Source organism: Cibotium barometz, chromosome 3, assembly GCF_041138505.1.
Source record: "Cibotium barometz isolate CiBa-2024 chromosome 3, ASM4113850v1, whole genome shotgun sequence".
Taxonomy (NCBI): Eukaryota; Viridiplantae; Streptophyta; class Polypodiopsida; order Cyatheales; family Cibotiaceae; genus Cibotium; species Cibotium barometz.
In genome coordinates, this window is record NC_141048.1 from 65341482 (window position 1) to 65366585 (window position 25104).

A 25104-nucleotide genomic window follows, 5' to 3' on the forward strand; every position below is an offset into this window, starting at 1 on the left:
GAGAAGCAATTTGGATCCCAAGGCAAAAGAACGATCTTTATTGGATATTCCCTGGAGCAAAAAGGTTATAGATGATATAACTCCACTACACTTGAGAGCTAAAAGCATGGATGTTGTGTTTTATGAGATGAGTAGCTTGTATACACTAGTGAAGGATTCCATAGAGGCTTATGTAAACAACAATATGGCTACAATGAATGGAAAGTAGTAATCCCATGTACTTAGTGAACAAGGAGAGTCCTCTAGCAGTGAGTCTATTATTAGACCTTGGTCGGGAAGGTTGTGGTAGAATGCTAGGAATTTTGACAGGTCATTTAGTGATACTACGGGTGTTGAAAATCAAGAAAATTCAAATGTATCATGTAAGGGAAAAGAGAAGGTGGATCAGCCTTTCATAATGCCTGATGTTTGAGCAGTTCATTTCCTTGTTGATGGAGATAGTGGCTTAGAACATAGCCTTAATGAGGAGTTTGAGATCCCAGTTGTTGCTAGACCTGATGTACAAAGAGCCAAAGCAATGTTGAGAATACATGGCAGTGATCTAGGAGTACACAGGTCTATGAGGGTTAGATATCTAGTGGACAGGTTGAGATGTGATGGGTATACAGTCCATTATTATGCATATATGGTCAAAATAGTACAAGAGATATAGCCCACATGTTTTGAGGAGGCACTTGGACATAAGCATTGGGAAGATGTCATGGATAAAGAGATGGTTGCATTGGATGCGAATGAGACATGTGAATTGGTGTCTTTGCCTAAGGAGAAGAAGGCAATTGGATGCAAGTGAGTCTATGGAGCAAAGCATAATTCAGATGGCTCTGTGAGCAGGTACAAGCCAAGGGATAAGCACAGTCCTATGGCATTGACTATGAGACTTTAAGCGTGGTCGCTAGGATGGCAACCGTGAGAGAGCAGTCATTGCTATGGATGCATCTAAGGGATGGTCTTTATATCAAGTGGATGTAAAGAATGCATTTTTACATGGTGATTTACAGGAGGAGGTCTACATGGTGCAACCACCAAGATATAAGGACCATGCATACCCAAATTTTGTTTGCAGGTTGGGTAAAGCGTTGTATGTCTTGAAGTAGATACCTAGAGCATAGTCAGACACAAGATAGGAGAGTATCTTGTCTGTCGTACGTTCATGTGTGTGGATGGGCTATGGATGTCCAAAAGATCAAGAATATACAAGCTTTGGGAATGGGAGATTATCCAATATAGAGGACCAAGTGTTCGTGGCATGGTCTAAGCACTCGAGACGGTTCATTAGACACAGAAATGGGCTTTGGAGCTCAGGTAACAAGTGGAAAGTATGTATGGCGAACTCTTGAGAATTTGGGAGAGATTGAGCAATGAAACGGGTTTCTACATGGTGCTTACATGTATTTCTCATGTGGTGGAACACAAAGAGTTCATCTCCTAAATTTTAGGAGAAGTTACAATCTTTGATTGTATTTCCATTTGCATCATTACTTCTGGAAGTCAACAGAGATCGAGTATTGCCAAAGGACCATTGTGAAATTAGCCATCGTCTAGGATATTTGTAGAGCTGGAGATTGTGGAATTTTTGGTCTTTGGATTTGGGACATGTGGTAGATAAGAGGATAAAAGTGAGACAAGTGTCCTTACACTTGTTAATTCAGCTCTACACATGGCATTGTAGCATTTTCTTGCTTATTTGAACATGAGAGAGTTATCTCTTGGGCGAGTTTGAGCTTCAAGTAGGTTTTGGGAGGCTGAAAACTCTAATTTTTAACCATTTCTCTTTATTTCTAAGCCCATCATAGCTATATCCAGCTTGGGGAAGATGATTTTCACTACTCTACATCATCTTGCACACCCTGGATGGCTGTTTTTCAGCAAAAGCTTGTTGAAATTTCTGGTTGTAAATGGATAATCCAGCATCTCCCATGGGGAGAGTAAGGCCCTCAAAGCTTGTACATGTTATATTTCTCCTTGGATAATGAAATACTCCAAGGGGGAGGGAGGGTCAGCCCATTCCAGCCTCTATGCAGTGTTATATGTGCAACTTTTATTTTTCAGCTTTGTGGATTATTTAATGGTTGTGATAAAATACCAAAATGTTTAATTGTGCTCATGGTTAAGCCATGCACTTTCACTCCCACGCTTCCTGGGTGAGTTACATTGTCACTATTGGATTTCAGATATCTAGATTTTTCACTTTATTCAAACAAGACTGACAGGAGCATTGTGCTATTAGTCATCTATGTTGATAACCTGATCGTCATAGGGGACAGTAATGTTGACATTCATGAACTAAAGATGCTCCTTAAGAAGTTTGAAATGAAAGATTTAGGTGAGGTGCAATTCTTTCTGGATATAGAGGTGATTAGATCACATGATGGGATTTGGCTTTTGCAGAGACAGTATGCTTTGGACATGCTAACCAAGTATGGGATGATAGGTTGTAAGCTAATCTCAGTGCCATTGGGGCCGAACACAAAATTGGTTGCAAAGATAGGTGATCTTTTGGAGGACCCTACTTTGTACATGCACATTGTAGGGAGTTTGATTTGCATGACTATCACCGGGACAAATTTAAGCTATGTTGTTGGATTGGTGAGTCAGTTAATGTAGGCCCCGAGGAAGCTACACTTGGATGCAGCTCTAAGGATACGCGGGTACATAAATTCCATAGTACACTATGGACTTTTCTATGAGGCTAGAGTGTAGGTATAGGTGCATGGGTATACAGATGCAGATTGGGCTTGTAGTGCCTCAGACACGAGATCCACTAGCGGTTTTATGTTTTCTTTTAGAAGTGTTGTTGCTAGAGCAGCAAGAAGCAACCAAGGATTGCTTTGTTGACTAGAGAGGTTGAGTATAGGGGTGCTGCTATGGTAGCATGTGAAGTAGCTTGGTTGCAGAAGCTACTTGCAAATATGGGTGAGTCCATGGATAAGGCAATTGTCATTTATTGTGAAAACATGAGCACCATTTAGTTGGCTAGTAATCCAGTGTATCATGCTAGGACGAAGCACATTAAGGTGCATTATCATTTTGTGAGAGAGAAGGTTCTAGTAGGTTATGTAGATTTGATATATGTCAGTATTGAGGATTAGGCAACTGACACCTTCACAAGGCATTGGATACAGAGAAGCTCCGCAAGTTTAGGAGCTTACTTGGAATGCAGGGTATGGAGTTGAGCTCGAGGAGGAGTGTTGAGATATCAAGCTCAACTACTGCAGATATGGATGACACGCCAAGATTACGGCTCCACACTTACGTTACTGGCATGGTTAGTGAGATTATAGGTGATATGCCGCGAGTGGTTTACAGGCTATGAGACAACCACGTTGGCTCTGTAGAGGTATGGCATAGTTATTGCGCTAGGTCATGTAGCTATGGATGGACCTTGTATGGTTTAGTAGTGTTGAGATATCGAGCTCATCTAGTGAGGCGGTGGACACTGATGACCCGCCTGGGGGATAGGCCCCACACTTACACCACTGGCATGGTTGGTGAGATCATGGGTGATATGCGGCCAGTGGGATGACAGGCTGTGTGACAGCCATTCTAGAGACTGGCATAGTTATAGCGCCAGCTCATTTAGTTGGGTTCACACTATAGAGAACCCTAGTATGTATTTGGTTGAGTACCTTTTCATAGGTGTGTACTCTTATCTTTGTATATGGTGTATTGAGTGTTGAGTGAAGAAGAAGAAGATTTTCAGCCTCTCACCTTGTGTGTTCTCTTTTAGGGTTTTGTGAGTGTGTGTGTGCTTGTAAGAGCTCAAGCTCTCTTCTCCCCTGCATCTTTTCATGGTATCAGAGCCTGGTTCATGCTAAGGGCTGAGCTGCAAGCAAGAGAAGCACAGGAAGCGGTACGAGGGTAAGAGCTTTAACTACTCTTCCCTATTTGTGTTGGTGACTACACCCTTGTCGGGAGCTTTACAGGAGGCACCGACAAACGATCTCTGATTGAGGAGCTTTCTTCGCGGGAGTAAAGCTATAGGGCAACTAAATTGTCCTATCGGACGAAATTGTTGGGGCGAAAACGTGTTTCGGACGCATTACAACCTCCGTTTTTCAGAAAGCAGGCGATTTCGAGCACTGTGGGTAAGTCATTGATTCTCTGCAGAACTCTGTTTTAAGAACTGGAGGAAGACAGATTGGCTGTGCAGACACTGTATGTGCTACAAGGAGGTCAACAGTTGCCATTGGGTGTATGTATGCACATTGAGATCACTGGCTGTGACATTTGAGTGTAGTACAGTACCGCTGCAGAAAATACAGCAGTTTGTGCAGGACAAACCAGAGTGCTGTTTCTGGTAAATTTGTGTGTCTGGCAAGATGTCAAATGATGGCATAAACCAGATTGTTGCTGAGAAGCTTGATAAGAACAACTTCCATGCTTGGAGGTTCAGGTTGACAAATTTCTTGATGGAAAAGGGTTACTGGGACTACATAGAAGGTGAGCATGAAGAGGCACCGGAGATACCGGAGATCAATCCGACTGCTGCAGATGTGAAAGAGTTCAAGGATTGGAACCAAGGAGCCAGAAAAGTTATGTATTGGCTCTCTATCAGTATACAGGACACCATGATTGGGCACATACAGGATGCCAAGTCCCCCAAGGAGGCGTGGGACATCTTGGTAAAACTCTATGAAACCAATACCAAGGTACGAAAGATACAGTTGAAGAAAAAAGTCTTTGGATGCATTGCATATGTACATGTGCCAGATGAGCTGAGAACGAAGCTGGATCCAAAAGCTGAAAAATGTGTGTTTATTGGGTATTCCCTTGAGCAAAAGGGATACAGGTGTTATAACCTTGCTACAGGTGAGTTGAGGATAAGCAAGGATGTTGTTTTTGATGAGATGAGCAGCTGGTATGCTGCTGAAAAAGAAGCTGTTGGAGCTGATGTGAGTGGAAATGTGGTTGCACAAAATGCAAGTCAGCAATCACAGTCTTTGAGTGGACCAGGAGAGTCCTTATCTAGTGGTTCAGTTGATAGACCATGGAGTGGGAGGCTGCGTCATAATACCAGTCCTGCAAATGTGATTAGTACATCACATAAAGACAAAGAGAAAATGGTTGAGCCCCTTAGTATGCCTGACATTTCTGCAGGGCATTCTCATGTTGATGGAGAGTCTAGTGGCTCAGAGATGAGCCTTGATGAGGAGCTTGGGATACCAGCTATGAGAACACCTGGTGTAAAGAAGGCTATGGAAGCCATGAATGCAAAGCTGCGAAGATTTGGGAGAGTGAAGAATCCTGTGCAGAGGTTGCAGAGATCTTTGATGTAAAGATCTTGCTTAGACAGAAGTTTGAGATGAAGGATCTGGGGGAGCTCAGATATTTCTTGGACATTGAGGTGATTAGGTCACCACATGGTATTGGATTACTGCAGAGAGAGTATGGCTTGGACATGTTGTCCAAGTATGGTATAACAGGCTGTAAGCCTATCTCAGTGCCATTGGATCAGAATGGCAAGTTGAGTGCAGATTCAGGAGAGATTTTGGAGGATCCTACTATGGTATGTCCAAGCCATACCTCAGAGACAGTATGGCTTGGACATGTTGTCCAAGTATGGTATGACAGGCTGTAAGCCTATCTTAGTGCCATTGGATCAGAATGGCAAGTTGAGTGCAGATTCAGGAGAGATTTTGGAGGATCCTACTATGTATAGGCGCATAGTAGGAAGCTTGATCTACATGACGATCACCAGGCGAGATTTGAGCTATGCTGTTGGGTTGGTGAGTCAGTTTATGCAGGTTCCTCGGAAGCCGCATTTGGATGCATTGGATGCATTGAGACGCATACTGAGGTATGTGAGGTCTACTTTGCATTGTGGACTATTTTATGAAAATGGGACAGAGATATGTGTACATGGATACACAGATGCTGATTGGGGTGGTAGTATCTCAGATAGAAGATCTACTAGTGGCTTCATGTTTTCTTTGGGGAGTGCTGCTGTGACTTGGAGCAGCAAGAAGCAGCCTACGGTTGCTCTATCCAGTATAGAGGCCGAGTACAGAGGTGCTGCTATGGCAGCATGTGAGGTAGCTTGGTTGAGAAAGCTACTTGCAGATTTGGGTCTATCAGTGGGTAGACAAGTTGTCATTTTCTGTGACAACATTAGCAGTATACAGTTGGCCAGGAACCCAGTTTTTCATGCTCGCACGAAGCATATAGAGGTCCACTACCATTTTGTCAGAGAGAAGATTTTGGTAGGAGACATTGACCTTGTTTATGTCAGCACACAGGATCAGGTCGCTGACATCTTCACCAAAGCGTTGGGTACAGAGAAGCTCCGCGAAGCGTAATAATGTGAATGCATTAAAGCCCGATGTGCATATTGTTCCAAATGTGCAGGGCAACACCTCACATGATAGCAAAGACAAGGTTGTATGTAAAGCTTGGGGACAGCTTAAGGATCAGTCCGCTTTGTTCATGGGTTTATGATTGTGCAACTGAAAACTTCATATCTAGTGGAGGACATGGATCCTCAAATTGAAGTAGGGGCTGCCTTTGTTGGTAGAGAAGTGCAAGTTATGCCTATTATTGGCAAGTTGCGCATACACATTCAAGGCTATGTGGATCATGAGGACTTTCTTGTGGCACCTTTGAATGGCTATGACGTATTATCTAGAAAGCCTTGGCATACACGCATTGATCCGTGCAAGGCTTACAAGACCAACATGATCATCTTCAGGCATAAAGGCCGAGAGCATGTGATTGATGCTGGTGAAGAGAGTGATACCATTTCCCTTGTATCTCATGCTCAAATTAAGAAAGTAATGAAAAAGAGTGTTTTTGCATACTTGATTTTTATATAGGATCGTGTTAAAGAAAATAATGTGCATGTAAACACTCTAGTAATGATAGGCTTAAATTCTTGCAAGAGTACAATAATTGTTTTGCTGATGAGTTACCAAGTGAGTTGCCACCCGTAGGACTGGAAGATCATCATATTGATCTTGTGCCTGGTAGCTCACCACCTAATAGGCCAACCTATCGTGTAAGTGCATCCCAAAAAGAGGAGATCATGAAGCAGGTAAATGAGCTTGCATCATGGAATACCGAAGTTCATTGTGGGAGATAGAGATCCTAGGACTACAAGTCTCTTTTGGCAGGCCTTATTTGATAATATGGACACCGAATTGGACTTCTCATCAGCTTATCTCCCTCAAACGGATGAGCAAAGTGAGGCTGCAAATTCAGCCGTGTTGGATCTCTAGAAATGTTATGTGGCCGATCAGAAGTCTTCTTGGGAGAAGTACGTAACGCTTGTGGAATTTGCATATAACAACACGGTGCATGCATTTACGGGAAAGGCTCGGTTTGAGATTGTTTATGGTAAAGTGGTTTTGCCACCCATCCTTCACACAAAGGATAAGATATTTGCAGCTGATGAGTATGTAAAAGAGACTTGGATATTGCTTTTGCTCAAGTGTGGACACCCATTGCAAGGTCACAAGATAAGCATAAAAAGGTTGCTGACAAGCATAGAAGACAATTTGATGTCAAAGAGAATGATTGGGTATTGCTGAAATTTAAGAAAGAAAGACTTGCAAAGAGGCGTGGTAAAGAGGGTGCATACCCTAAGCTTGCAACCAGGTACTCAAGAAAGAAAGACTTGCAAAGAGGCGTGGTAAAGAGGGTGCATACCCTAAGCTTGCAACCAGGTACTCTGGGCCTTTTCGAGTGATCGACAAGATCAATGAAGTGGCTTTTAGGTTGACATTGCCTAGTCATTGGCACATACACAGTGCTTTTCATGTGAGTCTCCTTCGCAAGTATGTAGGGCAGAGCCTAGTGAACCGGTCATTGAGGATCCAGTAGAAGTGGATGACCTTGAGGAGATTTTGTAACCAGAGCAGATTGTCTATCACAAGGAACACAAGCTTACTACAGGCAAAGTTGTCAAGCATTACCATCTGCTTTCTATTATTCCACCAACACATGGTAACAATAATATGCAAGAGAGCACGTAGAACAAGAGAACGCTACATAGGGTATGTGAACATGGAGTCCGGTTCCTCCCTCCTGCCACTTGCTTTCATATTTAAGCATCAAAGCTTACCAAATTGCAAGTAGAGTTGATGACAGCGGAAGTCTTCGCGATAGAAGCGTTTGGTGTGTTGAAATCTTTGTTTTGTCGTGATCCTTCGCAACAAAAGTCTTCAAGCGGATGAAGGGAACCCTGACAAAGCTTTCCCTATGGTTCAACTTGAGAAAGGAGGGCTGAAATTAGGGTTTTCAGCATAAGGACCAAAAATTACACAAAAAATAAGAGCTGTTTTGCTGAATTTTAGTCATTGGGAGTGTGTGGAAGAGTGTACACCACCTAGAAACACTCTTGGAAGCTTGGAAAACACACTAGCAAGCTTGGATATGGAGTTGGGAAGAAGAAAGTGCAGACAATATAACCAAAGAGGCCTCATGAAGGGGGGCGCCTTCTGCTAGAGAGAGAGGGAAGAAAGAGATGGTGAGTTGTCCACTCTAGGTGTCAGGTAGAGAGGACAAGTGCCTTGTGATGCAAGCTAGAGCGGACACATGGCTGGTTGCTCCCTTTGTACAAAGGGAATAAGGTCTGGGCGGAGGGCTTTGGGTTTTGTCCACCTCGGGACATCAGTGTGTGCGCAAACACAGGACTGGTCATAACTTATAAGTGAGTTTTGGACGCCCAAAACTTAATGAAGTGTGTACACACTCACTTATAAATTAGTGCTAATTTCTAATGCTAGGTTAATGACCAATACTTACCACCTGTCACATGCCACATAACCATGACAGTCACACGCATGGTTCACGGGCAAGCGTCCCCTTACCCGGAACTACACATTGGTTAGGCAACCATGAAAACAGCATGCAATTTCAATTGCAAGCAAGCACATAAAGATGTTATGCAATGCAACATTGGTATGGACAATCCCCGTTCATGAAACTATACCAAAATAGATGTGCTCGAGGCAAATATACGAGGTACCAGACCCAATGGAACACCAATCCTCCAAGCATTTCTGGGCATGTACCCACAGGCAAAAGTCCCAGCCGAAAGCCAAGTCCACAGTATCACATGAGTGGCATCAATCCCCGGCACCGAAAGCCAAGTCCACAATATCACATGAGTGGCATCAATGCCCGGCATATGCAACTGCCATGACGTCAGTGTAATGTACATAAATAATCAGAAAACACGGGTGGACCAATTGGGTGGCCAAATGGTGACAGATGTTCCCTTCATGTGGCCACCTCCATCTTTGTGTAAACCTGCCCCCTATGCTGGTTGACCTTTGCTGAGAGTTCCCTAGCCATGAGATGTCTTGTTCACAACAGATTCTAGGCCTTGTAGCCACTACCCACTCTCTTGTGAGTTCTTGGGAACATCTTGAGCAAAAATCATAGCTTTTTGTGTGTCAGAGGATGGCTGTCCAGCCTGCACTTGTGGTGCTTTTTCTCCTTCCTTTGTTCCTTGCACATCCACGCGGAGAAAGTAGTTGGCTTTCTTGCCAAAATTGACTGGTAAAGGCACTATCTTGTGCACTTCCGCGTCAGCCCATCAATCCCCACATCCATGGGTTCTTATCCTTGTTAGATAACGCTCTAATACCATTGTAAGGTCTCCATAAACCTAGCCAAGGATTATCTAACATAGAACCATAGAGAGCTAGGGTTAGACTCACATAGCTGAGAAACCCTAAGAGAGGTTTCGTAGACCCAACATGGTACGCATCGCATGACTGTGATGGATTGTGGCCATAGTTGCCAGAAATGGTAACGGTGACTCATGAATAAATGGAAACGTAAAAATTTAGAGGGAAACAGAAATGGGGAAATGTCCATTGCAAAAATAAAAAAACGTAGAGGCACAATAAAATTAAAAATATGATTTGACAATGGAAGACATGAGAAGTGTAATAGCCATTACTCATCAAACAGATTGCATGAATCCTAAAAGGCAATTCATACAAATACAGCTCATAATCTAATATCCATAGCTCTCCCATAGAGTACAAATCATCCTCCTCAAGTACACATTGTCCTGCTCAACATGGAGGCGATGAGTCATGAGACAATCAAAATTCTGAAGTGTTGTCGATATCTGAGCCCGTGCATACATCATCAAGATGATCATGTGGATCCGCCAAATCTTCTAAATCTGCATCTATTGCATGTAACCACTCAACATTTTCTTCTTGTAGGTGTATCTCCTTCTCAGGAGATGGTGGACCTAGCTCAATAAAACTCTCACCCATAGGGTATGCATGCCGGCCTAGAAGGCGAAGGTTGCACCTTATGTAGATTAAATCGTTTACCATGGAAGTCGTGAGATGGTTTCTTTTCTTAGAAGTGACATGCCCAAAACACACTCCATAACTGCTCTAAAGGAGAGGAGCTGGCACCTTGGCTCCAAATTCGCAGTGCTAAGCGTTGAAGTTCTGTAGCGTGAGACCGTAGTCCTCCCACCATAAGGCAGCCCCGATCTTAAAGTGGTCCTTCTGAGCATTAGCTGAACCAAATTTTCCTTGCTTACCCCTGTAAAAAGAAAGTTGGGTCCTGACCTTTTGTTTCTCCTCCTCATTGACGACCAGTTTCTCTAAGATGGTGTTGGTCGAGACGTGATAGCACATGATCATGATGACCTTTTGTTTCTCCTCCTCATTGACGACCAGTTTCTCTAAGATGGTGTTGGTCGAGACGTGATAGCACATGATCATGATTGGCTCAGGCATTGATACCCATCCTCCTAAATGTAGAAGATGAAGTTCTCACCTTTGACTTAGCAAAGGGGCTACAAAGCCATCTTGATGCCTTACATACATGGCCGTAGTTAGATATCGGGGTGGTTGCCAGCGTGGAGGTTTTTTCCAGCCACGCTCGCGTGGCCACGCTGGCAACCACCAGTAAAAAAAATGACCATAAGAGAACGCTTTGAATGCGCTGGTTCCACCGCTTCCACCGCCGCACTTATTCCCTGCGCTGGGTAGAAGGTGTGGGCTTCCTGCGCCATCCCCAGCATCTTCAGGCGCAGCTCATTCTATGGCTCCAATGGGCTTCGCTGCAGCAATGGCCCTTCTGTCGCTTCTCGTCGCTGCCATTTGTTGAGCTAAACCAATTCTATATATGGATATGTCCATAGGGACTCGATACATTTGCTAGCTATGACTATCATCTTGGCACAAAATCAGCACATTTATTTACAAAGGAGTTCTTGCACGCTTTGAAGTAAGAGTTTTGAAGCTAAATAACAACTTATTTCATAAGATCTCTCTTTTGTTTTTTTAAACATTTTAAAGTCACTTTATAACATCTCAATGCCCTAAATCCTTGTTTCTATATTTAATATAAAGTTTGAATAGATCTCTACTTGATAGATAAGGTGATGTAGTTAGCAAATGTGTTTCTAGATTTTATGATGTTGTGTCCTCTTCACTAATAAAATATGGAACATAAGTTACAAAAGAGAATTTTGATGATTTCTTCTCTCCTTTATCCATGTGGTCATCATGTCACATTTAAATGTTTCATGGTTAATCATTAATAATTTCAGTACACTTTAAATCGTTCTAATCACTAAAACGCTTATTTTGAAATGCCACTAGTAAATTTCTATGGAGGCCATTATGATTCCAATCATTGATTCAATTTCTAAAAAATGAATTATTCTATGATCATCTCTCTTTTTCCACACTCATGGCTTGATTCAATTCCAAAATTTGGAAACACATTATCAATCAAAGTGTTTAAAGGAATTAAAATTGCACTTTTGTCAAGGTCACAATTCAATATTTGTTTCGAATTCTTTAACAATACACTTTTAGAAAATATGTATTCAAATTTGTAGAGTTTATACATGTTCCTTTATCACTTCTGGCATGTATGTCTTGAGCCATCTAGAAAGAAATAAGAAAATATAATACTCTCTTTAGTCCTCTTGTTTACACAAAATGTAAGAACATATAGAAATTTTTTAATACAAAATAAGGCATAACTTAGTCATGAAAGCCTAGGATCTTATACCTTAGGGAAGATTTATATAGTTCGATGTATTTTTAAAGACATGTATAACTACCCATTTTGTTATCCCTTATTCCTTCCTCCCAAGTAGTGTTAAGGTTATGACTTTATGACGTCGCTTTTTACCAACTGGAGTGAAGTGAGCTAACCACTTGAGCAAGCGCCCACGAACTCGTTAAGCCTAATTTTTGAGGTTATTAGGGATAGGATAAAATGGGCTATTTTTTATACCCTACACTATCTTTTCATCACACCCACCCAAGACCATTTAATATGCACAAAATCTAAGGTGCCATCTTTTGGTTGGCTGAAAAAAGTAGAGATAACTTAGCCGTGCAATATCTCTACACTATATTTTCACCACACCCACCCAAGACCATTTTTTATACCCTACACTATCTTTTCACCACACCCACCCAAGACCATTTAATATGCACAAAATCTAAGGTGCCATCTTTTAGTTGGATGAAAAAAGTAGAGATAACTTAGCCGTGCAATGTAGTTATAGGGGAGTTGCAATGTTCATGAGTTGGCCCTTTGAGGGTTCCACCTTGGAGATGTCTTTATTTAAAAAGTAAAAATCCTTGCCTCACTTCAACAAAGATAATTATATATTTAGTCTTAAAATTTAATAAAAACTTTCAAAATTAGAAATTTCTATTTTCTGGAGGTGTCTTAAAATGGTCCTTTTATCCTGATGCTGTTAACAAGAAACTTGTTTTTATTGAAATTATTTCGTATTATGAGAATGTATTTTAAACCTTCTTCTCAATAGTATTCTACCCACTTAGATATTTCGAGGATGCTTGGATTGCCTTTGCATCACACCAAATTATGTTAATATCATGGTGATGCCATGTTACAAATATTAATACAGAGAGAGAGAGCCTACATTGTACATTACCAAACCTTAGAACAACAATTTGTAAATCACAATAGAGAGCCAATATAGATTTGAAAATCCACCTTCATGTAATATGGGCTTCATGATACAATGGTTATACATTCATACATATAGATGCCATCATGTAATCTGGGCGTCATTGCCATCTAGCTCGATTGTTGCTTGCATTGACTCTTTAACTGCACGTGCATCCAATTTGGCTTGCATGGAGGGGCGTCTACCCTTAACTGTAGCAATGAAGGAGGTGCCAACTTGATTGTCATCCATTGTTTTGCGCTTCTTCCTGTTGATCCCTTTCTCAATGAAAGACTTTGCTCTCTTCAAGCTATTCCCAAAGCCATCTCTAGTTCATACAAAAGACTTTGCAAGCTCAATGCCCTCCTCTCTTTGTGCTTTCAATGTATGTAGTTGCCCAAGTGTCTTCTTCATGCTAGTGGTAGCCTCATGAATAAGCTCGGCATCATCCTGCACAAAATCCACAAGTTGTTGGAAAGTGTCATGTAAATGATTCAAGCTTGACCTCTGTGTAGACTTTGAAGATGCATCCTCACAATTGTGCCCTTCCTCCAAGCTCGCATCATCCTCAAGTGGCACCTCGATGTTGAGGTCATCAGGCTTAATCTCAAGTAGTCTCCTCGGGACCATCTCCAAGGCACTATCTTCATACATGCTCACACAATGTGACACCATACCTTGCTCCTGAACACCGGCCATGAGCATCACCTTGATTTGATGCTTGCATATGTTGCCAAGCTCGGACCAATGGCATGTACAACATGCCCATTGACAATCTGAGTTGTAGACGGTGTACACTTGGTTTGGATTGGAGAGGCTTCGAACATAAGCATCTGCCTTCATGTTGCTACCAATGAATGACACATAATCATCTGGAATTTTGAGAGCTCGTTCATGCGAGCTCTCCACTACCTTCTCAATGGCATTGTTTCTCTTAAATCCCCCTTCCTTCACAACTTGTATGTACCAATAATGAGGTACACAAGCTGTGGTTAGCTTGTAAAGAAGCCAATCCACTCGACGCCCCACCATTTTCTTAGAAGATCCTAGAAATCTGTACTTCAAAACTCCATGGTACGCCTCGATTGCACCATTCGTGTCTTGATTGGAATGTGGCAATGTCCTTGTCGCACGCACCCACATGTCTAACATGATGAAGACTTGTAAGCATATATGACCATAAGAGAACATAACACATTGGGAACACATTGAAGCAAGAAAAATAGCTCATAGTCACCTATTTTAGGCTGCCACTGCATTTCAAAGTAGTGGAGGAACTCCTTCTCACTTTGAAAATCTTCCTTGAACTTGCATATCATTTCCCTAGCTTCATCCTTGGTGAGCTCATATGAAGACGAGGACCCTCCCCGCATATTCATGATGTTACCAAGCATCCGAAACATGGCCGCACGTGTTGGCTAATCTTTCACCTTTCGAATGAGGTGTTTTAGCCAACACCTACGTACATGCCATAAGCACAAGTACACCGGCAAATTGAAAACGACCCTGAGAGTACAAATCCAAGTATTGAGGGTACAAATCCAAGCAATGGTCATAAAGCATTGTCCAAGCACCATGCATTATGTTAGGAAAATTACCTCAGTGCATCAATTTCCCTCTCCGCATCATCCACCATGAAAGCATTTGGCTGCCACGATTTACGGTGATCAAGCATGCGATCTCGAAACTTTGTCAACCAATATCGCACAGCCTCAAAGGTGGCACTTGAGGCAAGAACCCACGCAATTGGGATGCCATTGCGATGTGTGTCAAATACGAGAATTGTATACAAATGGAACTACATCATTTTAGGTATAGTAAGTACAAGTACCTTGACTTGAACACGGCAGAAAACAGACAAGAATTGAAGCATACCTTGTACTTGTTCGTTCCAAATGTAGAGTCCATAGCCAACAAATTTCCATTTCCGAACTTGTCACAAATCTCTCTTTGCCATGGGGTTTGGATCCCTAAAAAGAATTCCTTCTGTACTTGAAGATTTTGCTCCTGGTAAACAAATATCATATCCGCATTTTGTGTACACCATCGCCTTGTACTCTCTGCATCATCATCATGTAGTTGATATGTCTCCATAGCATGTTTCCTTTCAATATTGAGTATATCTTGGAGCAATAAGTAGTCATCCCTCACCATTGGACATTTGGGCTCTTTGCTTTGTCGTATATGCAAACTTTGAATGTGTGCATTGAAAACTTGTTGTGGAGTAAAGCCCTTGAACAACAAGTTAGAAACCCAAACTTTTTTTTCCAATGAAATCCATGGAGAGAGGAGAAGAAGGGTGTTTCCCTCATTCCTACAAGGCTCCCCATGGCAGATGATATCTTCTTTATTTGTGTGAAAGGGATTAATATAAGATATAACTGCGATGCTAGGATCCAAGTATAGACGATTCACCATGAAATGGCATTGACACCCTCGAATGCGCTGTCCTGCTGCCTTGGGTGGCCGCCTTGGCTTAGTCTCTTTCTTGATCAAATTGGCATTTAATTTGGTAGAGGCTTTTACGCTGTCTTCATTGATGGTAGGAAAACCATGTAACTCCCCATCGTCAAGCTCATTTTCATGCACATTACTCTTGCATTCTACATCTTTTCCACCCGATTGTTCATGCACATGGCATACACGTTTGGAAGCACAACGTGTCCCAAAAGCACACCAATATCTATTGGCAATGATAATTGGGTATAAGTCTAAAGCCTTGCATGCTAATCATTTAAATAAGGTAATGGAAAATAAACACTTACATGGTGCTCTCAAGCCATGAATCCTTGAATGGCCGTATTAGCGAGCCTGGTGTGCGATGATGGTGGGAGTACCTCGTAAACGTTGTAGGGAAGTCAGGATTTTGTGCTTCTCTGTTCACAAACTCACCAACATGAGCCCATGGAATACGAGCTTCTCTTTGCACTTTGTAATTCGACCTTTCATTGTGTACCAGTCTCCATTGTATTCCGGAGACATCAAAAAGACCATGCGTGGGAACAGGGGTGCCCATCGATTGTTGCTAAATGAGCTAAAATGTCTCGCAGTTCCTGCTCTTCTGCACAAAACCACCACCTTCAGAATTATCGACTAAAGACATCAAAGCACAAGACATTAAAGGTATAAGCTAAACAAGCTGTTAATGATCTTAAGTACAATATCTACAATGTAATGTTCTCATCATACAAGTGCAAAAAATCGAATGCAAAAATCGAATGCTGCTCTTCTCTGTTGGTTTATACACCTGTTGGTTTATACACCTGGCGCATCTTACGTGGTGAGACGCTGCAAAAGCTTGCGCTGGAGATGCTTGCTGCAGAGAGCATGGGGTTAGCCCTCTTCAAACGCCCTCCCCTTGGTGGTCTGCCGTGTTTTCAAGAAAAAAAGCAAGCGTGTGACCAACAAACCGGTGAGTGAATCGCTGCTCCCTGCTGCAGGCTTCCGAATCGCAGAACTTGCCTACCATCAGTATTTACGCCCGAATGGAAGAAAGCCCACACCTTCTACCCAGCGTAGGGAATATAGAATTGGTTTAGCTCAACAAATGGCAGCGACGAGAAGCGACAGAAGGGCCATTGCTGCAGCGAAGCCCATTGGAGCCATAGAATGAGCTGCGCCTGAAGATGCTGGGGATGGCACAGGAAGCCCACACCTTCTACCCAGCGCAGGGAATAAGTGCGGCGGTGGAAGCGGTGGAACCAGCGCATTCAAAGCGTTCTCTTATGGTCATTTTTTTTACTGGTGGTTGCCAGCGTGGCCACGCGAGCGTGGCTGGAAAAAACCTCCACGCTGGCAACCACCCCGATATCTAACTACGGCCTACATACATGAGAGGGATCTCACTGTTGGTCTTGTTAAGACCAAGATTATGATTTTTAACACTTCACACGAGGTGGCATCCAGACACTTGTTAATGCGACACACCTCACATGCAGTACACAGAAGATAGCATGTACAGGCACGTGGGTAGGCCCAGGTGCCATGTGGCAAGGTGTCGACCTGGCCGATAGCAGTAAAATAAATCGACCAGCGTATGGATGTATATATATACGTGGGTAGCCAAATAGTCATAATCATCTATGTTCCTTAGTGTTGGACTTCATAGAGCGTTTCTTTGAAGGCGAAGTGCTAGCTAGGAGCACTTAGAGCGTTTCTCTTCTTGTACATAATACATACGATAGTTTACAACTCATGTGTGCTGTGTGTGATTCTGGAGTTATGCAGCAATTATCTCACCTACCACCAATCAAGCTCAAAGATCTACATTACCCAATGTAATTCGTTGTCATTAGAGTGAGTAATACAAGGATAGCAAGGTGTATTAAGGGCTGATCAATAAGCCAATTAGGTTTTGAGAAATTGAGTTAATTCTCCCATGTGTTGAGTTCATCTAGTTCATTCTAAGTTATAGTGCACAAGCATTAATCTTTCATAATACAAGCATTCTTGAGTCTAATCTATTTGTTATATTCTGTTATAAAGTCTCTCTATTTGTGTGTATTTGATCTTGGTATTCAATCAAGTCAATCTCTGTTTTATGAGTGCTTTCAAGCAGTCCACATTGCTTTCAAGCAGTTAACAGTGCTTTATAGCAGTATTTCCAATTAGTGCTTTTTAGTACCGTTTACAATGCTAGTTAGCTACTGCAGCATCTTAGTACCATCCAACACTCTAAAAGCAGTAAAAAAGGAGTCTACAATGTTATCTAGTGTGTACCACTTCCTTGAACATGGTATCAAAGCACAATCTGTGGTAAAGCCTCTATCCTTGAGGCACAGCCACGGATGCAGGGGATTGCTGCCTTGTCCTTCATTCTAGATGAGATTTCTATCTATACCTGACTACAGGGTTTCAGCCACATGGCCACCTCATATTGTATTCATAGTAACAGAAAACGGCTATTTCCTAGCCATAGTTGCAGAAACTTCATTTCTTTGGATGCAGCGTTTCCGCTTCCTAATAGGATTTCCCCCATGCTTTTCCCCCACTAAGTTTGATTTTCACCAATTTTCCTTTTTATCTCTTTCAAATTATGATCCATCCAAAGTTTCTTTACCTTTTCTCTCAACTTTTTTCATCATTTTTATTTACATCTACTATAAAATGTTCTAATGTTCAAGATGTGCCGTTACCTAGCCATTTTGGTTTCCTAGTTTCACGTGGTTTTCGTTACAGAGACATTCTCTCTCATATGCTAATAGCATAGCATAGTCACAAGAAACGTTACGAGGTTTTTTTCATTTTGAGGTTTTTTGGGTTTTGTTTCGAAAGGTTTCGTCCCTCGGCTAAGAAACCGCGAGGCTTCGAAAAATCAATAAATTCATGAAGTATAAATACTTCAAGAACTTCTAGTAGCCATCTAAAAACATAGTGTAACGATGAAAAAGTGGTGTCTTCTCACACATCTCGGGGAACCATCCTGATTTCGGTGAGGCATTATGGCAATTTTGCTTAATTAGATGCCACAAGTGGTTTAATCAAGGACTCTTAAGAAATTGAAGAAGAGAAGGTAGAAATTGGGAAAGATTTAAGACATTGAAGGATGGTGTATGAAGAAAAAGGGGAAAGAAGAGAGGAGAAGAAGAGAAAAGGAGTAGCAGAGCAAGGGAGAAGAAGAGTTGAGAAGAAGAGAAAGGAAGAAGAAGAGGAGAGAAGAAGAGAATGAAGGAGTAGAAGTCAAAGAAGTAGCAAAAGATGGAAAAGGGGGGAGGGGGGTGAACAAAACCTGAAATTTGGGCGAAACTCTCATACTGGAGAGGTTTCGAGGTTTCGAAAGCTAGAAACTGGTTTATTTGTTACTATGATCATAGGTAGCCAGTCTCTTGGTTTTTCAATGTAATTTGCATGACATTAGTTTCCTCTCTTTTTTTTTGATTGGGCTTAGGCCCAGGATCCTTCAATAGTTACCGTTTTTTCACTGCATGTAGGCGCATTTCAACACCCGTAGGCGCTTTTTCCCGCATGTAGGCCATGTTGTGGAGGGAGCATCTAGTGGGGGTTTGAACCTAGGACCTCCCGGTCCCAAGACAAACATCTCACCACTTGAGCTACCACCTCATTCGTTATTTTCATGGATCTATTGTACTAATTTTCGGTTTCATTGACCTTTTGGGTCTGTTGAAGACGTTAATATGACACTCTCTCTCTCTCTCTCTCTCTCTCTCTCTCCCCCACAGACCCCAAAAAATAAAAATAAAAACAAATAAAGAAGTAAATAAATAAAGTTCCATGTTTCCTCTTACAGGAGGCCTATATAGAACCCTTAGCATTTCTATTCTATTTGATAATGTCATCAAAGTGACTTGCATTTCATAAAATCTTATTTCGCAGATACACTTTGCAAGCATTGACCTGGAGCTACATTCCAAGTACATACCTGGCGGTGAAGAGACCATTTTTGATGTGGACAGAAGAGTTGCACAAAAGACTCATGTTATACAACCATTACCAGAGGACAGATTTCTTTGCCGCTTCGAACACATTTTTGCAGGTGATTTCGTCAAGAGCAAGATGGCGATAATACAAGCACAAGATTCATAAGATCTCTTGAGATTTTTGAGGTTCTACTTTAATGTTTTACCTTCTGCTTTTTGAAACAGATCGTTATTCTGCAGGCTACTACAGCTATCAGGTAATTTTCCAGCAAGCTTATTTTATCTCAACAATTTGGGAAAAAAAGTGGTCTTAAATAAATAATACACGGGATGTTTTTTTCTTTGCAGTGGGCTGAACTCAACAATTTGGGAAAAAAAGTGGTCTTAAATAATACACGGGATGTTTTTTTCTTTGCAGTGGGCTGAAGTTTTATCGGCAGATGCATTTTCAGCTTTTGAGGAAGTTGGTTTAGATAACGAACAGGTGAATTGTTACCTTATCATTGCCTCATTTCTGTCTGTCTGTCTGTCTCTCTCTCTCTCTCTCTCTCTCTCTTTGTTCTGTAGGATGTTCTGTTGAATTGTTACCTTAGCATTGATTCATGTGTGTATGTCTGTCTGTCTCTCTCTCTCTCTTTCTCTTTGTTCCTCTCTCTCTCTCTCTCTCTCTCTCTCTCTCTCTCTTTGTTCAGTAGGATGTTTTGTAGAATTGTTACCTTAACATTGATTCATTTCTCTCTCTCTCTCTCTCTCTCTCTCTCTTTGTTCAGTAGGATGTTTTGTAGAAGTGTTACCTTAGCATTGATTCATCTCTCCTTCTCTCTCTCTTCAGTAGGATGTTTTGTTGAATGTTTCTTTTGCTAGACCACATATTTCACTGAAGACCGCCATGGTCTTTATGTCATGTATTGGGTCTCATAGCGTAGTCACATGGGACGGGGAACGGGGACGGAAAAGATTGAGAATGGCCATTCCCTATGACTATAGAGTGACGTGGGACGGGAATGGGAACGGAAAGATGCTGCCAACCCCAACATTCCCGAGTCTAAAAATGCACATTCCTTGTGACTATGTCTCATAGGTCATTTTGGCCTTCCTTCTGGAGATGTTAATATAATAAATCTCTATCTGTCTCTCTCTCACACACGCACACACATTTCTACTAGCACACCCACCCACCCCCAAAACAAAAAAAAAAACAAAAACTAAAGGGGCAGACCTGATTGTGTTTTTTCACTTGTTTATATGATAACAGGCTTTGAAAGAGACTGGCAATAGGTTCCGCGAGACTGTCCTTGCCTTGGGTGGAGGCAAACCGCCACTGGAGGTCTCTCTCTCTCTCTCTCTCTCTCTCTCTCTCGTATTAGAAATGGTGTCGAAATTTGGTCCTTGTATTTACTAAGTAGACAATATAGGGTTGTGGCAACAGTAGTTCATGAGCATTTAACCTTGCTTGGGAATGGAAAATGGAAGCAGCTTGTGCATGATTTATGTTCCTCTCTTTGTCATGTCCCATAGATGAGCTCAATTTGTCTTGAATAATCACAGGTTAGGTTCAATTTGTACTTCGCTTATGAAGCATTTTGTGGACTAAATGGAAAATGCAGGTGTTTGTGGATTTCCGTGGAAGAGAACCATCCATAGATGCATTTCTGAGACACAATGGACTCTTGAAAGTGTCTGCATGATGTTCTCAGGCATCATTCTAAGGATTCTATGTGTATATGAGGGCAATCTAGCTCATCTTGGATTATGCAATGCGAACGACTACGTTGGAGCATTTTGGAGAATATCCTCACAATCTTATGTCCATGTTCATTTATGATTTTTTTGTGTACTTAAAACATGATGGAGCATTTGGAATATTTGAGAAAGGTTTTTTAGTGAGGAAGAGATTCTAGGGTTTCTTTGGATCCATGCAAGTGTGTGTTATGTGAAGGCTTTTTAGTGAGGAAGAGATTCTAGGGTTTCTTTTGATCCATGCAAGTGTGTGTTATGTGTTTACAAAGGAGATCTTCTTGGGCATGCCATTTCTTGGGAAAACAACTCTCAATAGTGTAAAAGTGCTTGCAAAAACAAAGTCACACAAAACATGCACTTAAGTCCAATAAAACATCAATTATTATAGAAGGTTTATTCTCAACTTTGTTATGAAGGTTTCATTGAGATTTTGAGAAGGGGACACTATTGCATAAATTGATGAATTCTAATATTTCAATATCCAAGGCTAGATGCAGATCTATGGTCTATGGTATTTTATGCGCATTTGGATGCTTTGGGGAGATTGCAATTGGAGCCTTATGTAGAGCATAATCCATTAATTAAGGGGGAATATTCTTGTGACAAGCTTAATTTGAGTCGTTTAGAGGCTAAGCACATCTATTAGACTTGTAATTAAGGTGCATGATTCCTTGTATTAGCAGTGCATTTACTAGTATTATAACACATGTTATTTTTGCATCAAGAGTTGAGTCGTGAAAAATCTACTCTTAAATAGATCTCTTAATAGGTGTCTAGCCAGCCAAGTATTAGGCTATAATGCTACTTAAGGATTAATTATATGAGAAGTATCATTTATTCATACATTAAATAAATATATAACTCATTTGTAGTTCTTAGATCACTAATTCCTTTCAATACTCTCTTCATTAACCCACCTTATAAACTACTATTAATTAGAAACCATTACACTTCATATTTCACACACTTACTCTTCTAAATAAAATATTCGCTTTTTCTTCTCTGATTATTGTCCAATTTCTTTTGCATAATTACCCAGAAATATCTCAAAAGATTGTTAATTTTGATAAAATGTTGCCAAGCCTTCTAGGATCTAGATTTCGTCCTTTCACTTGCAGCAGCAATGCACTAATTCTCTCTCGAATCATTCCTTAATTAAGTCATAATGCATAAGAAAGCATGATAGAGATGGATAAATGAAGGCTATGGGCAATAGATAACCACCTCTTAATTAAGTCTAATACGCAAGAAAGCATGATAGAGATTGAAAAATGAAGGCTATGGGCAATAGATAAATAGCATAAGCATCATTATTTCAGTCCCCACTCAGTAAAAGTGCTTCTGATTAGCCTTCTAATCTCCCTTCTTCTCCACAACTTCTTTGCATGCACAACTACCTCATATTCTCCATGAAATCTTGGGCCACGTTCACATTCAACTCATGTCTCTTCACATCTCATGTTTGACCAGTCAAATTTTGGTCCTAAATGCTTCTAATAGCTTATAATTAATATATTTATGCATTGCAACTTATCCCCCATGATCTTGACAAGACTTGGCAACACCTAGCATCTCGGTACTTTATTACATTTTTAGTGGAACTAGTGAAAAAAACATTAAAATACTCCAAAAATGAGCTGAATGTCCTTAAAGTAGGAAAAAATACCCAAAATAATAAACATGGAACAATACCTGAAATTTTCTATTTTTAAATCAAAATAGCTAATTTTGTTAATTTTTACTTCCAAAATTACTTTAAAAAAAGCTAAAATAACTTAATTTTTACTAAAAAATAGTTTCATTAAGATTTATCATTTTTTCCCACTTAATTGCGAAGCATTCTTGCGAGAAAAATCTTGAGTTCTCTTCTTAGCTTCTCTCTTGCTTCTTGTCAATTGCAATTGGTCACACATAATACTCACCAATAATCTAGCTCTAGCAACATAGTAATATCACACAAAATATTCATTAATTAATACATCAGCATTACCCTCTTTAACCATTCCAATCCATAACTAGCCACATATCCTTAAAAAGATGCTACAGAGATGAAAAATAAAGCTTTCCTAATCAGATACTAACACTAATCCAACCATGTTTAAGCATTACTCCATCAAGTGTCTACAGTTATGACCTAAGTTTCTAGCACAACTCTCTAGGTAAATTAGCCCTAAAGCTTATAATCTAGTCCCACAACTAACAATGTTTAGTAATCATATTTTTTTCTTTCAAAATAGACTTCCCAAGGCTTCTTCTTTTTATATTTTTAACCACAATTTCTTTTACTTTTTTTTAAATCTACGTAAGGTTCTATCCCATGGAAACCAAGGTATGGGTCTCATCCTCATTACGAAAACCAAAGAGCCTACCAAGAATCTTGCATGGTAGGCAAAGCTATGGACCTTGGCAGTATTGGTCTAGATCAATCACTTTCAAAAATAGAGCTTGGAGCAATTGGTGAAGCGTGTGTGTGTTTGGGATAAGGTCTCGTTGTCGTTGTCGAGTCTTACTTCCAGCTCTCATCCGTAAGGCACTGCTTGGTACAAATAAAAAATCTCGCATTATTAAAAAAAAAGCGCTTAATATAAGGTCTTCATGACAAAATTGTATGGGAGAGGATAAGGGTATAGCCAATCAAGAGGCGGATATCTTGAAAAGAGGCCAATCATGACCAACTTGTAATCCCAGGAAGAAGTCACAATAGGCGGGTCCACGTGAAGAGAAGCAACCCATTGTTGGCGGTAGCCAAGGCGTCCACGTCGTCTCACGAAAGCAGAAGCAACGGTAGCATCTCTTCCACGCACATTTAATAATTTCCTTTTTTCTCCAAGGGTAGAGGTTAGTTTATATGCTGGCTATTGAAATCACATAAGGACCTATATATTCCAAGGGAGTGTACCGAAAGCTTAGCCACATGTATCTTGAAACATTAATCACTCTATCTTTTTTGGTTGCATGTCACCAATCGCTAAGGGGGGGACTCTTGTGATAGTATCTTCTTGAGCCAAATCATTGTAAGTGTAGACATTGCCCAAATACGCTCTAAATTCGTGGTGGTATGACTCCCTAATCCCATCATTCGTGGGTGGTAAGACTCCCTAATCCCATCATGCCGCCTCAAGAGGAAATTTTTAAGTTTAATGGGACCAGATTTCACATGTGGCAATCAAAAGTTATGTATGTGCTCATGAAAAAGAACTTGTGCAGATTGATACAAGGGGGAGACACGCAGGCAAGCTCGGGAGATATATGGAATGAGAAGAATGAGAGAGCTTTGGGACAAATTGCACGTGCACTTGATGATGAGGTAATTCACCACATCATGGGGATTGTCAATGCCAAAACAAGCTTGGGAGGAGCTCAACAAAACCTTTGGTGTATTGAAGACAAACACTGTAAGGTCCATCTACTTATGCATGCAACCATTGGCAAAACACTTGATGATGATGAAGCAAAAGCTATCTTGCTTATTACGAGCTGTGAGAGGAAAGAGGACTATGTTAACATTTTCAAGATCTTGTCTAATAATTCTAGCATGTTCCTGAATGATGTGCAAGCCTCGTTGCTCGAGCATGAGAAAAAGATCAAGATGAAGATGAAAAGTGCATCTACATCGAGAGACCAAGCCCTATACACAAACAGTCTCTCTCGAACAAAATGATAGTGAATCTCAATGTGTTTCGTGCGAGCATGAAACACAGGATTCCTAGCCACAGCAATGGCACTCTGACTATCAGTATAGATAGGTGTAGGCTCCTCCACTGAAATATCCATATCAGTCATGAGACAACGCAGCCAAACACACTCAACAGTAGTAGTGTAGGCTGCTCTGTACTCTGCCTCACAAGACGAAGTGGCCACTGTGGTCTGTTTCTTGCTTAGCCAAGAAATGCATGAAGAGCCAAGAAAGAAACAATTTCCACTAGTGGAATGTCTGGTATCAAAATCACCAGCCCAATCTGAATCACTATAAGCGTATAACTACATGTCACCCCCCTCAGGATAAAGCAATCCAAGAGACAAGGTACCCTGCAAATAACGGAATACACGCTTCACAGCTTGCCAATGTGACAA

At 41.1% G+C, this 25104-nt stretch overlaps 2 protein-coding genes across 3 annotated transcripts in view; one reads left to right on the plus strand and one right to left on the minus strand.

Annotated features, from left to right (window-relative positions):
- The window catches only part of LOC147640405 (organellar oligopeptidase A, chloroplastic/mitochondrial-like), an 84905-nt gene extending 63724 nt beyond the window's left edge, over positions 1-21181 (plus strand). For both annotated transcript variants that reach the window (XM_086780179.1, XM_086780188.1), the window contains 5 exons: positions 19247-19406; positions 19516-19547; positions 19709-19774; positions 20546-20617; positions 20898-21181. In XM_086780179.1, coding sequence (XP_086636305.1) covers positions 19247-19406; positions 19516-19547; positions 19709-19774; positions 20546-20617; positions 20898-20978 — 411 coding nt within the window. In that variant the 3' untranslated portion in view covers positions 20979-21181. The remainder of the gene's footprint in view (positions 1-19246; positions 19407-19515; positions 19548-19708; positions 19775-20545; positions 20618-20897) is intronic.
- LOC147640406 (uncharacterized) lies at positions 13019-14316 on the minus strand. The gene is made up of 3 exons (XM_086781852.1): positions 14151-14316; positions 13311-14058; positions 13019-13223 (listed from the first exon to the last, which is right to left on the minus strand). The coding sequence occupies exons 1-3, from the start codon at positions 14314-14316 to the stop codon at positions 13019-13021; spliced, it is 1119 nt and encodes a 372-aa protein (XP_086637978.1).
- Positions 21182-25104: the final 3923 nt, after the last annotated feature.

Excerpts from the sequence above, each read along its gene's own strand:
- LOC147640406 (XM_086781852.1), bottom strand. The coding sequence starts at position 14,316 with ATGTTTCGGATGCTTGGTAACATCATGAATATGCGGGGAGGGTCCTCG. Across the intron at positions 14,059-14,150 it reads GCAGTGGCAGCCTAAAATAG|ACATGTGGGTGCGTGCGACA; the intron begins GTGACTATGAGC and ends TCATCATGTTAG. Across the intron at positions 13,224-13,310 it reads AGCATGAAGAAGACACTTGG|CTTGAAGAGAGCAAAGTCTT; the intron begins GCAACTACATAC and ends CTTTGGGAATAG.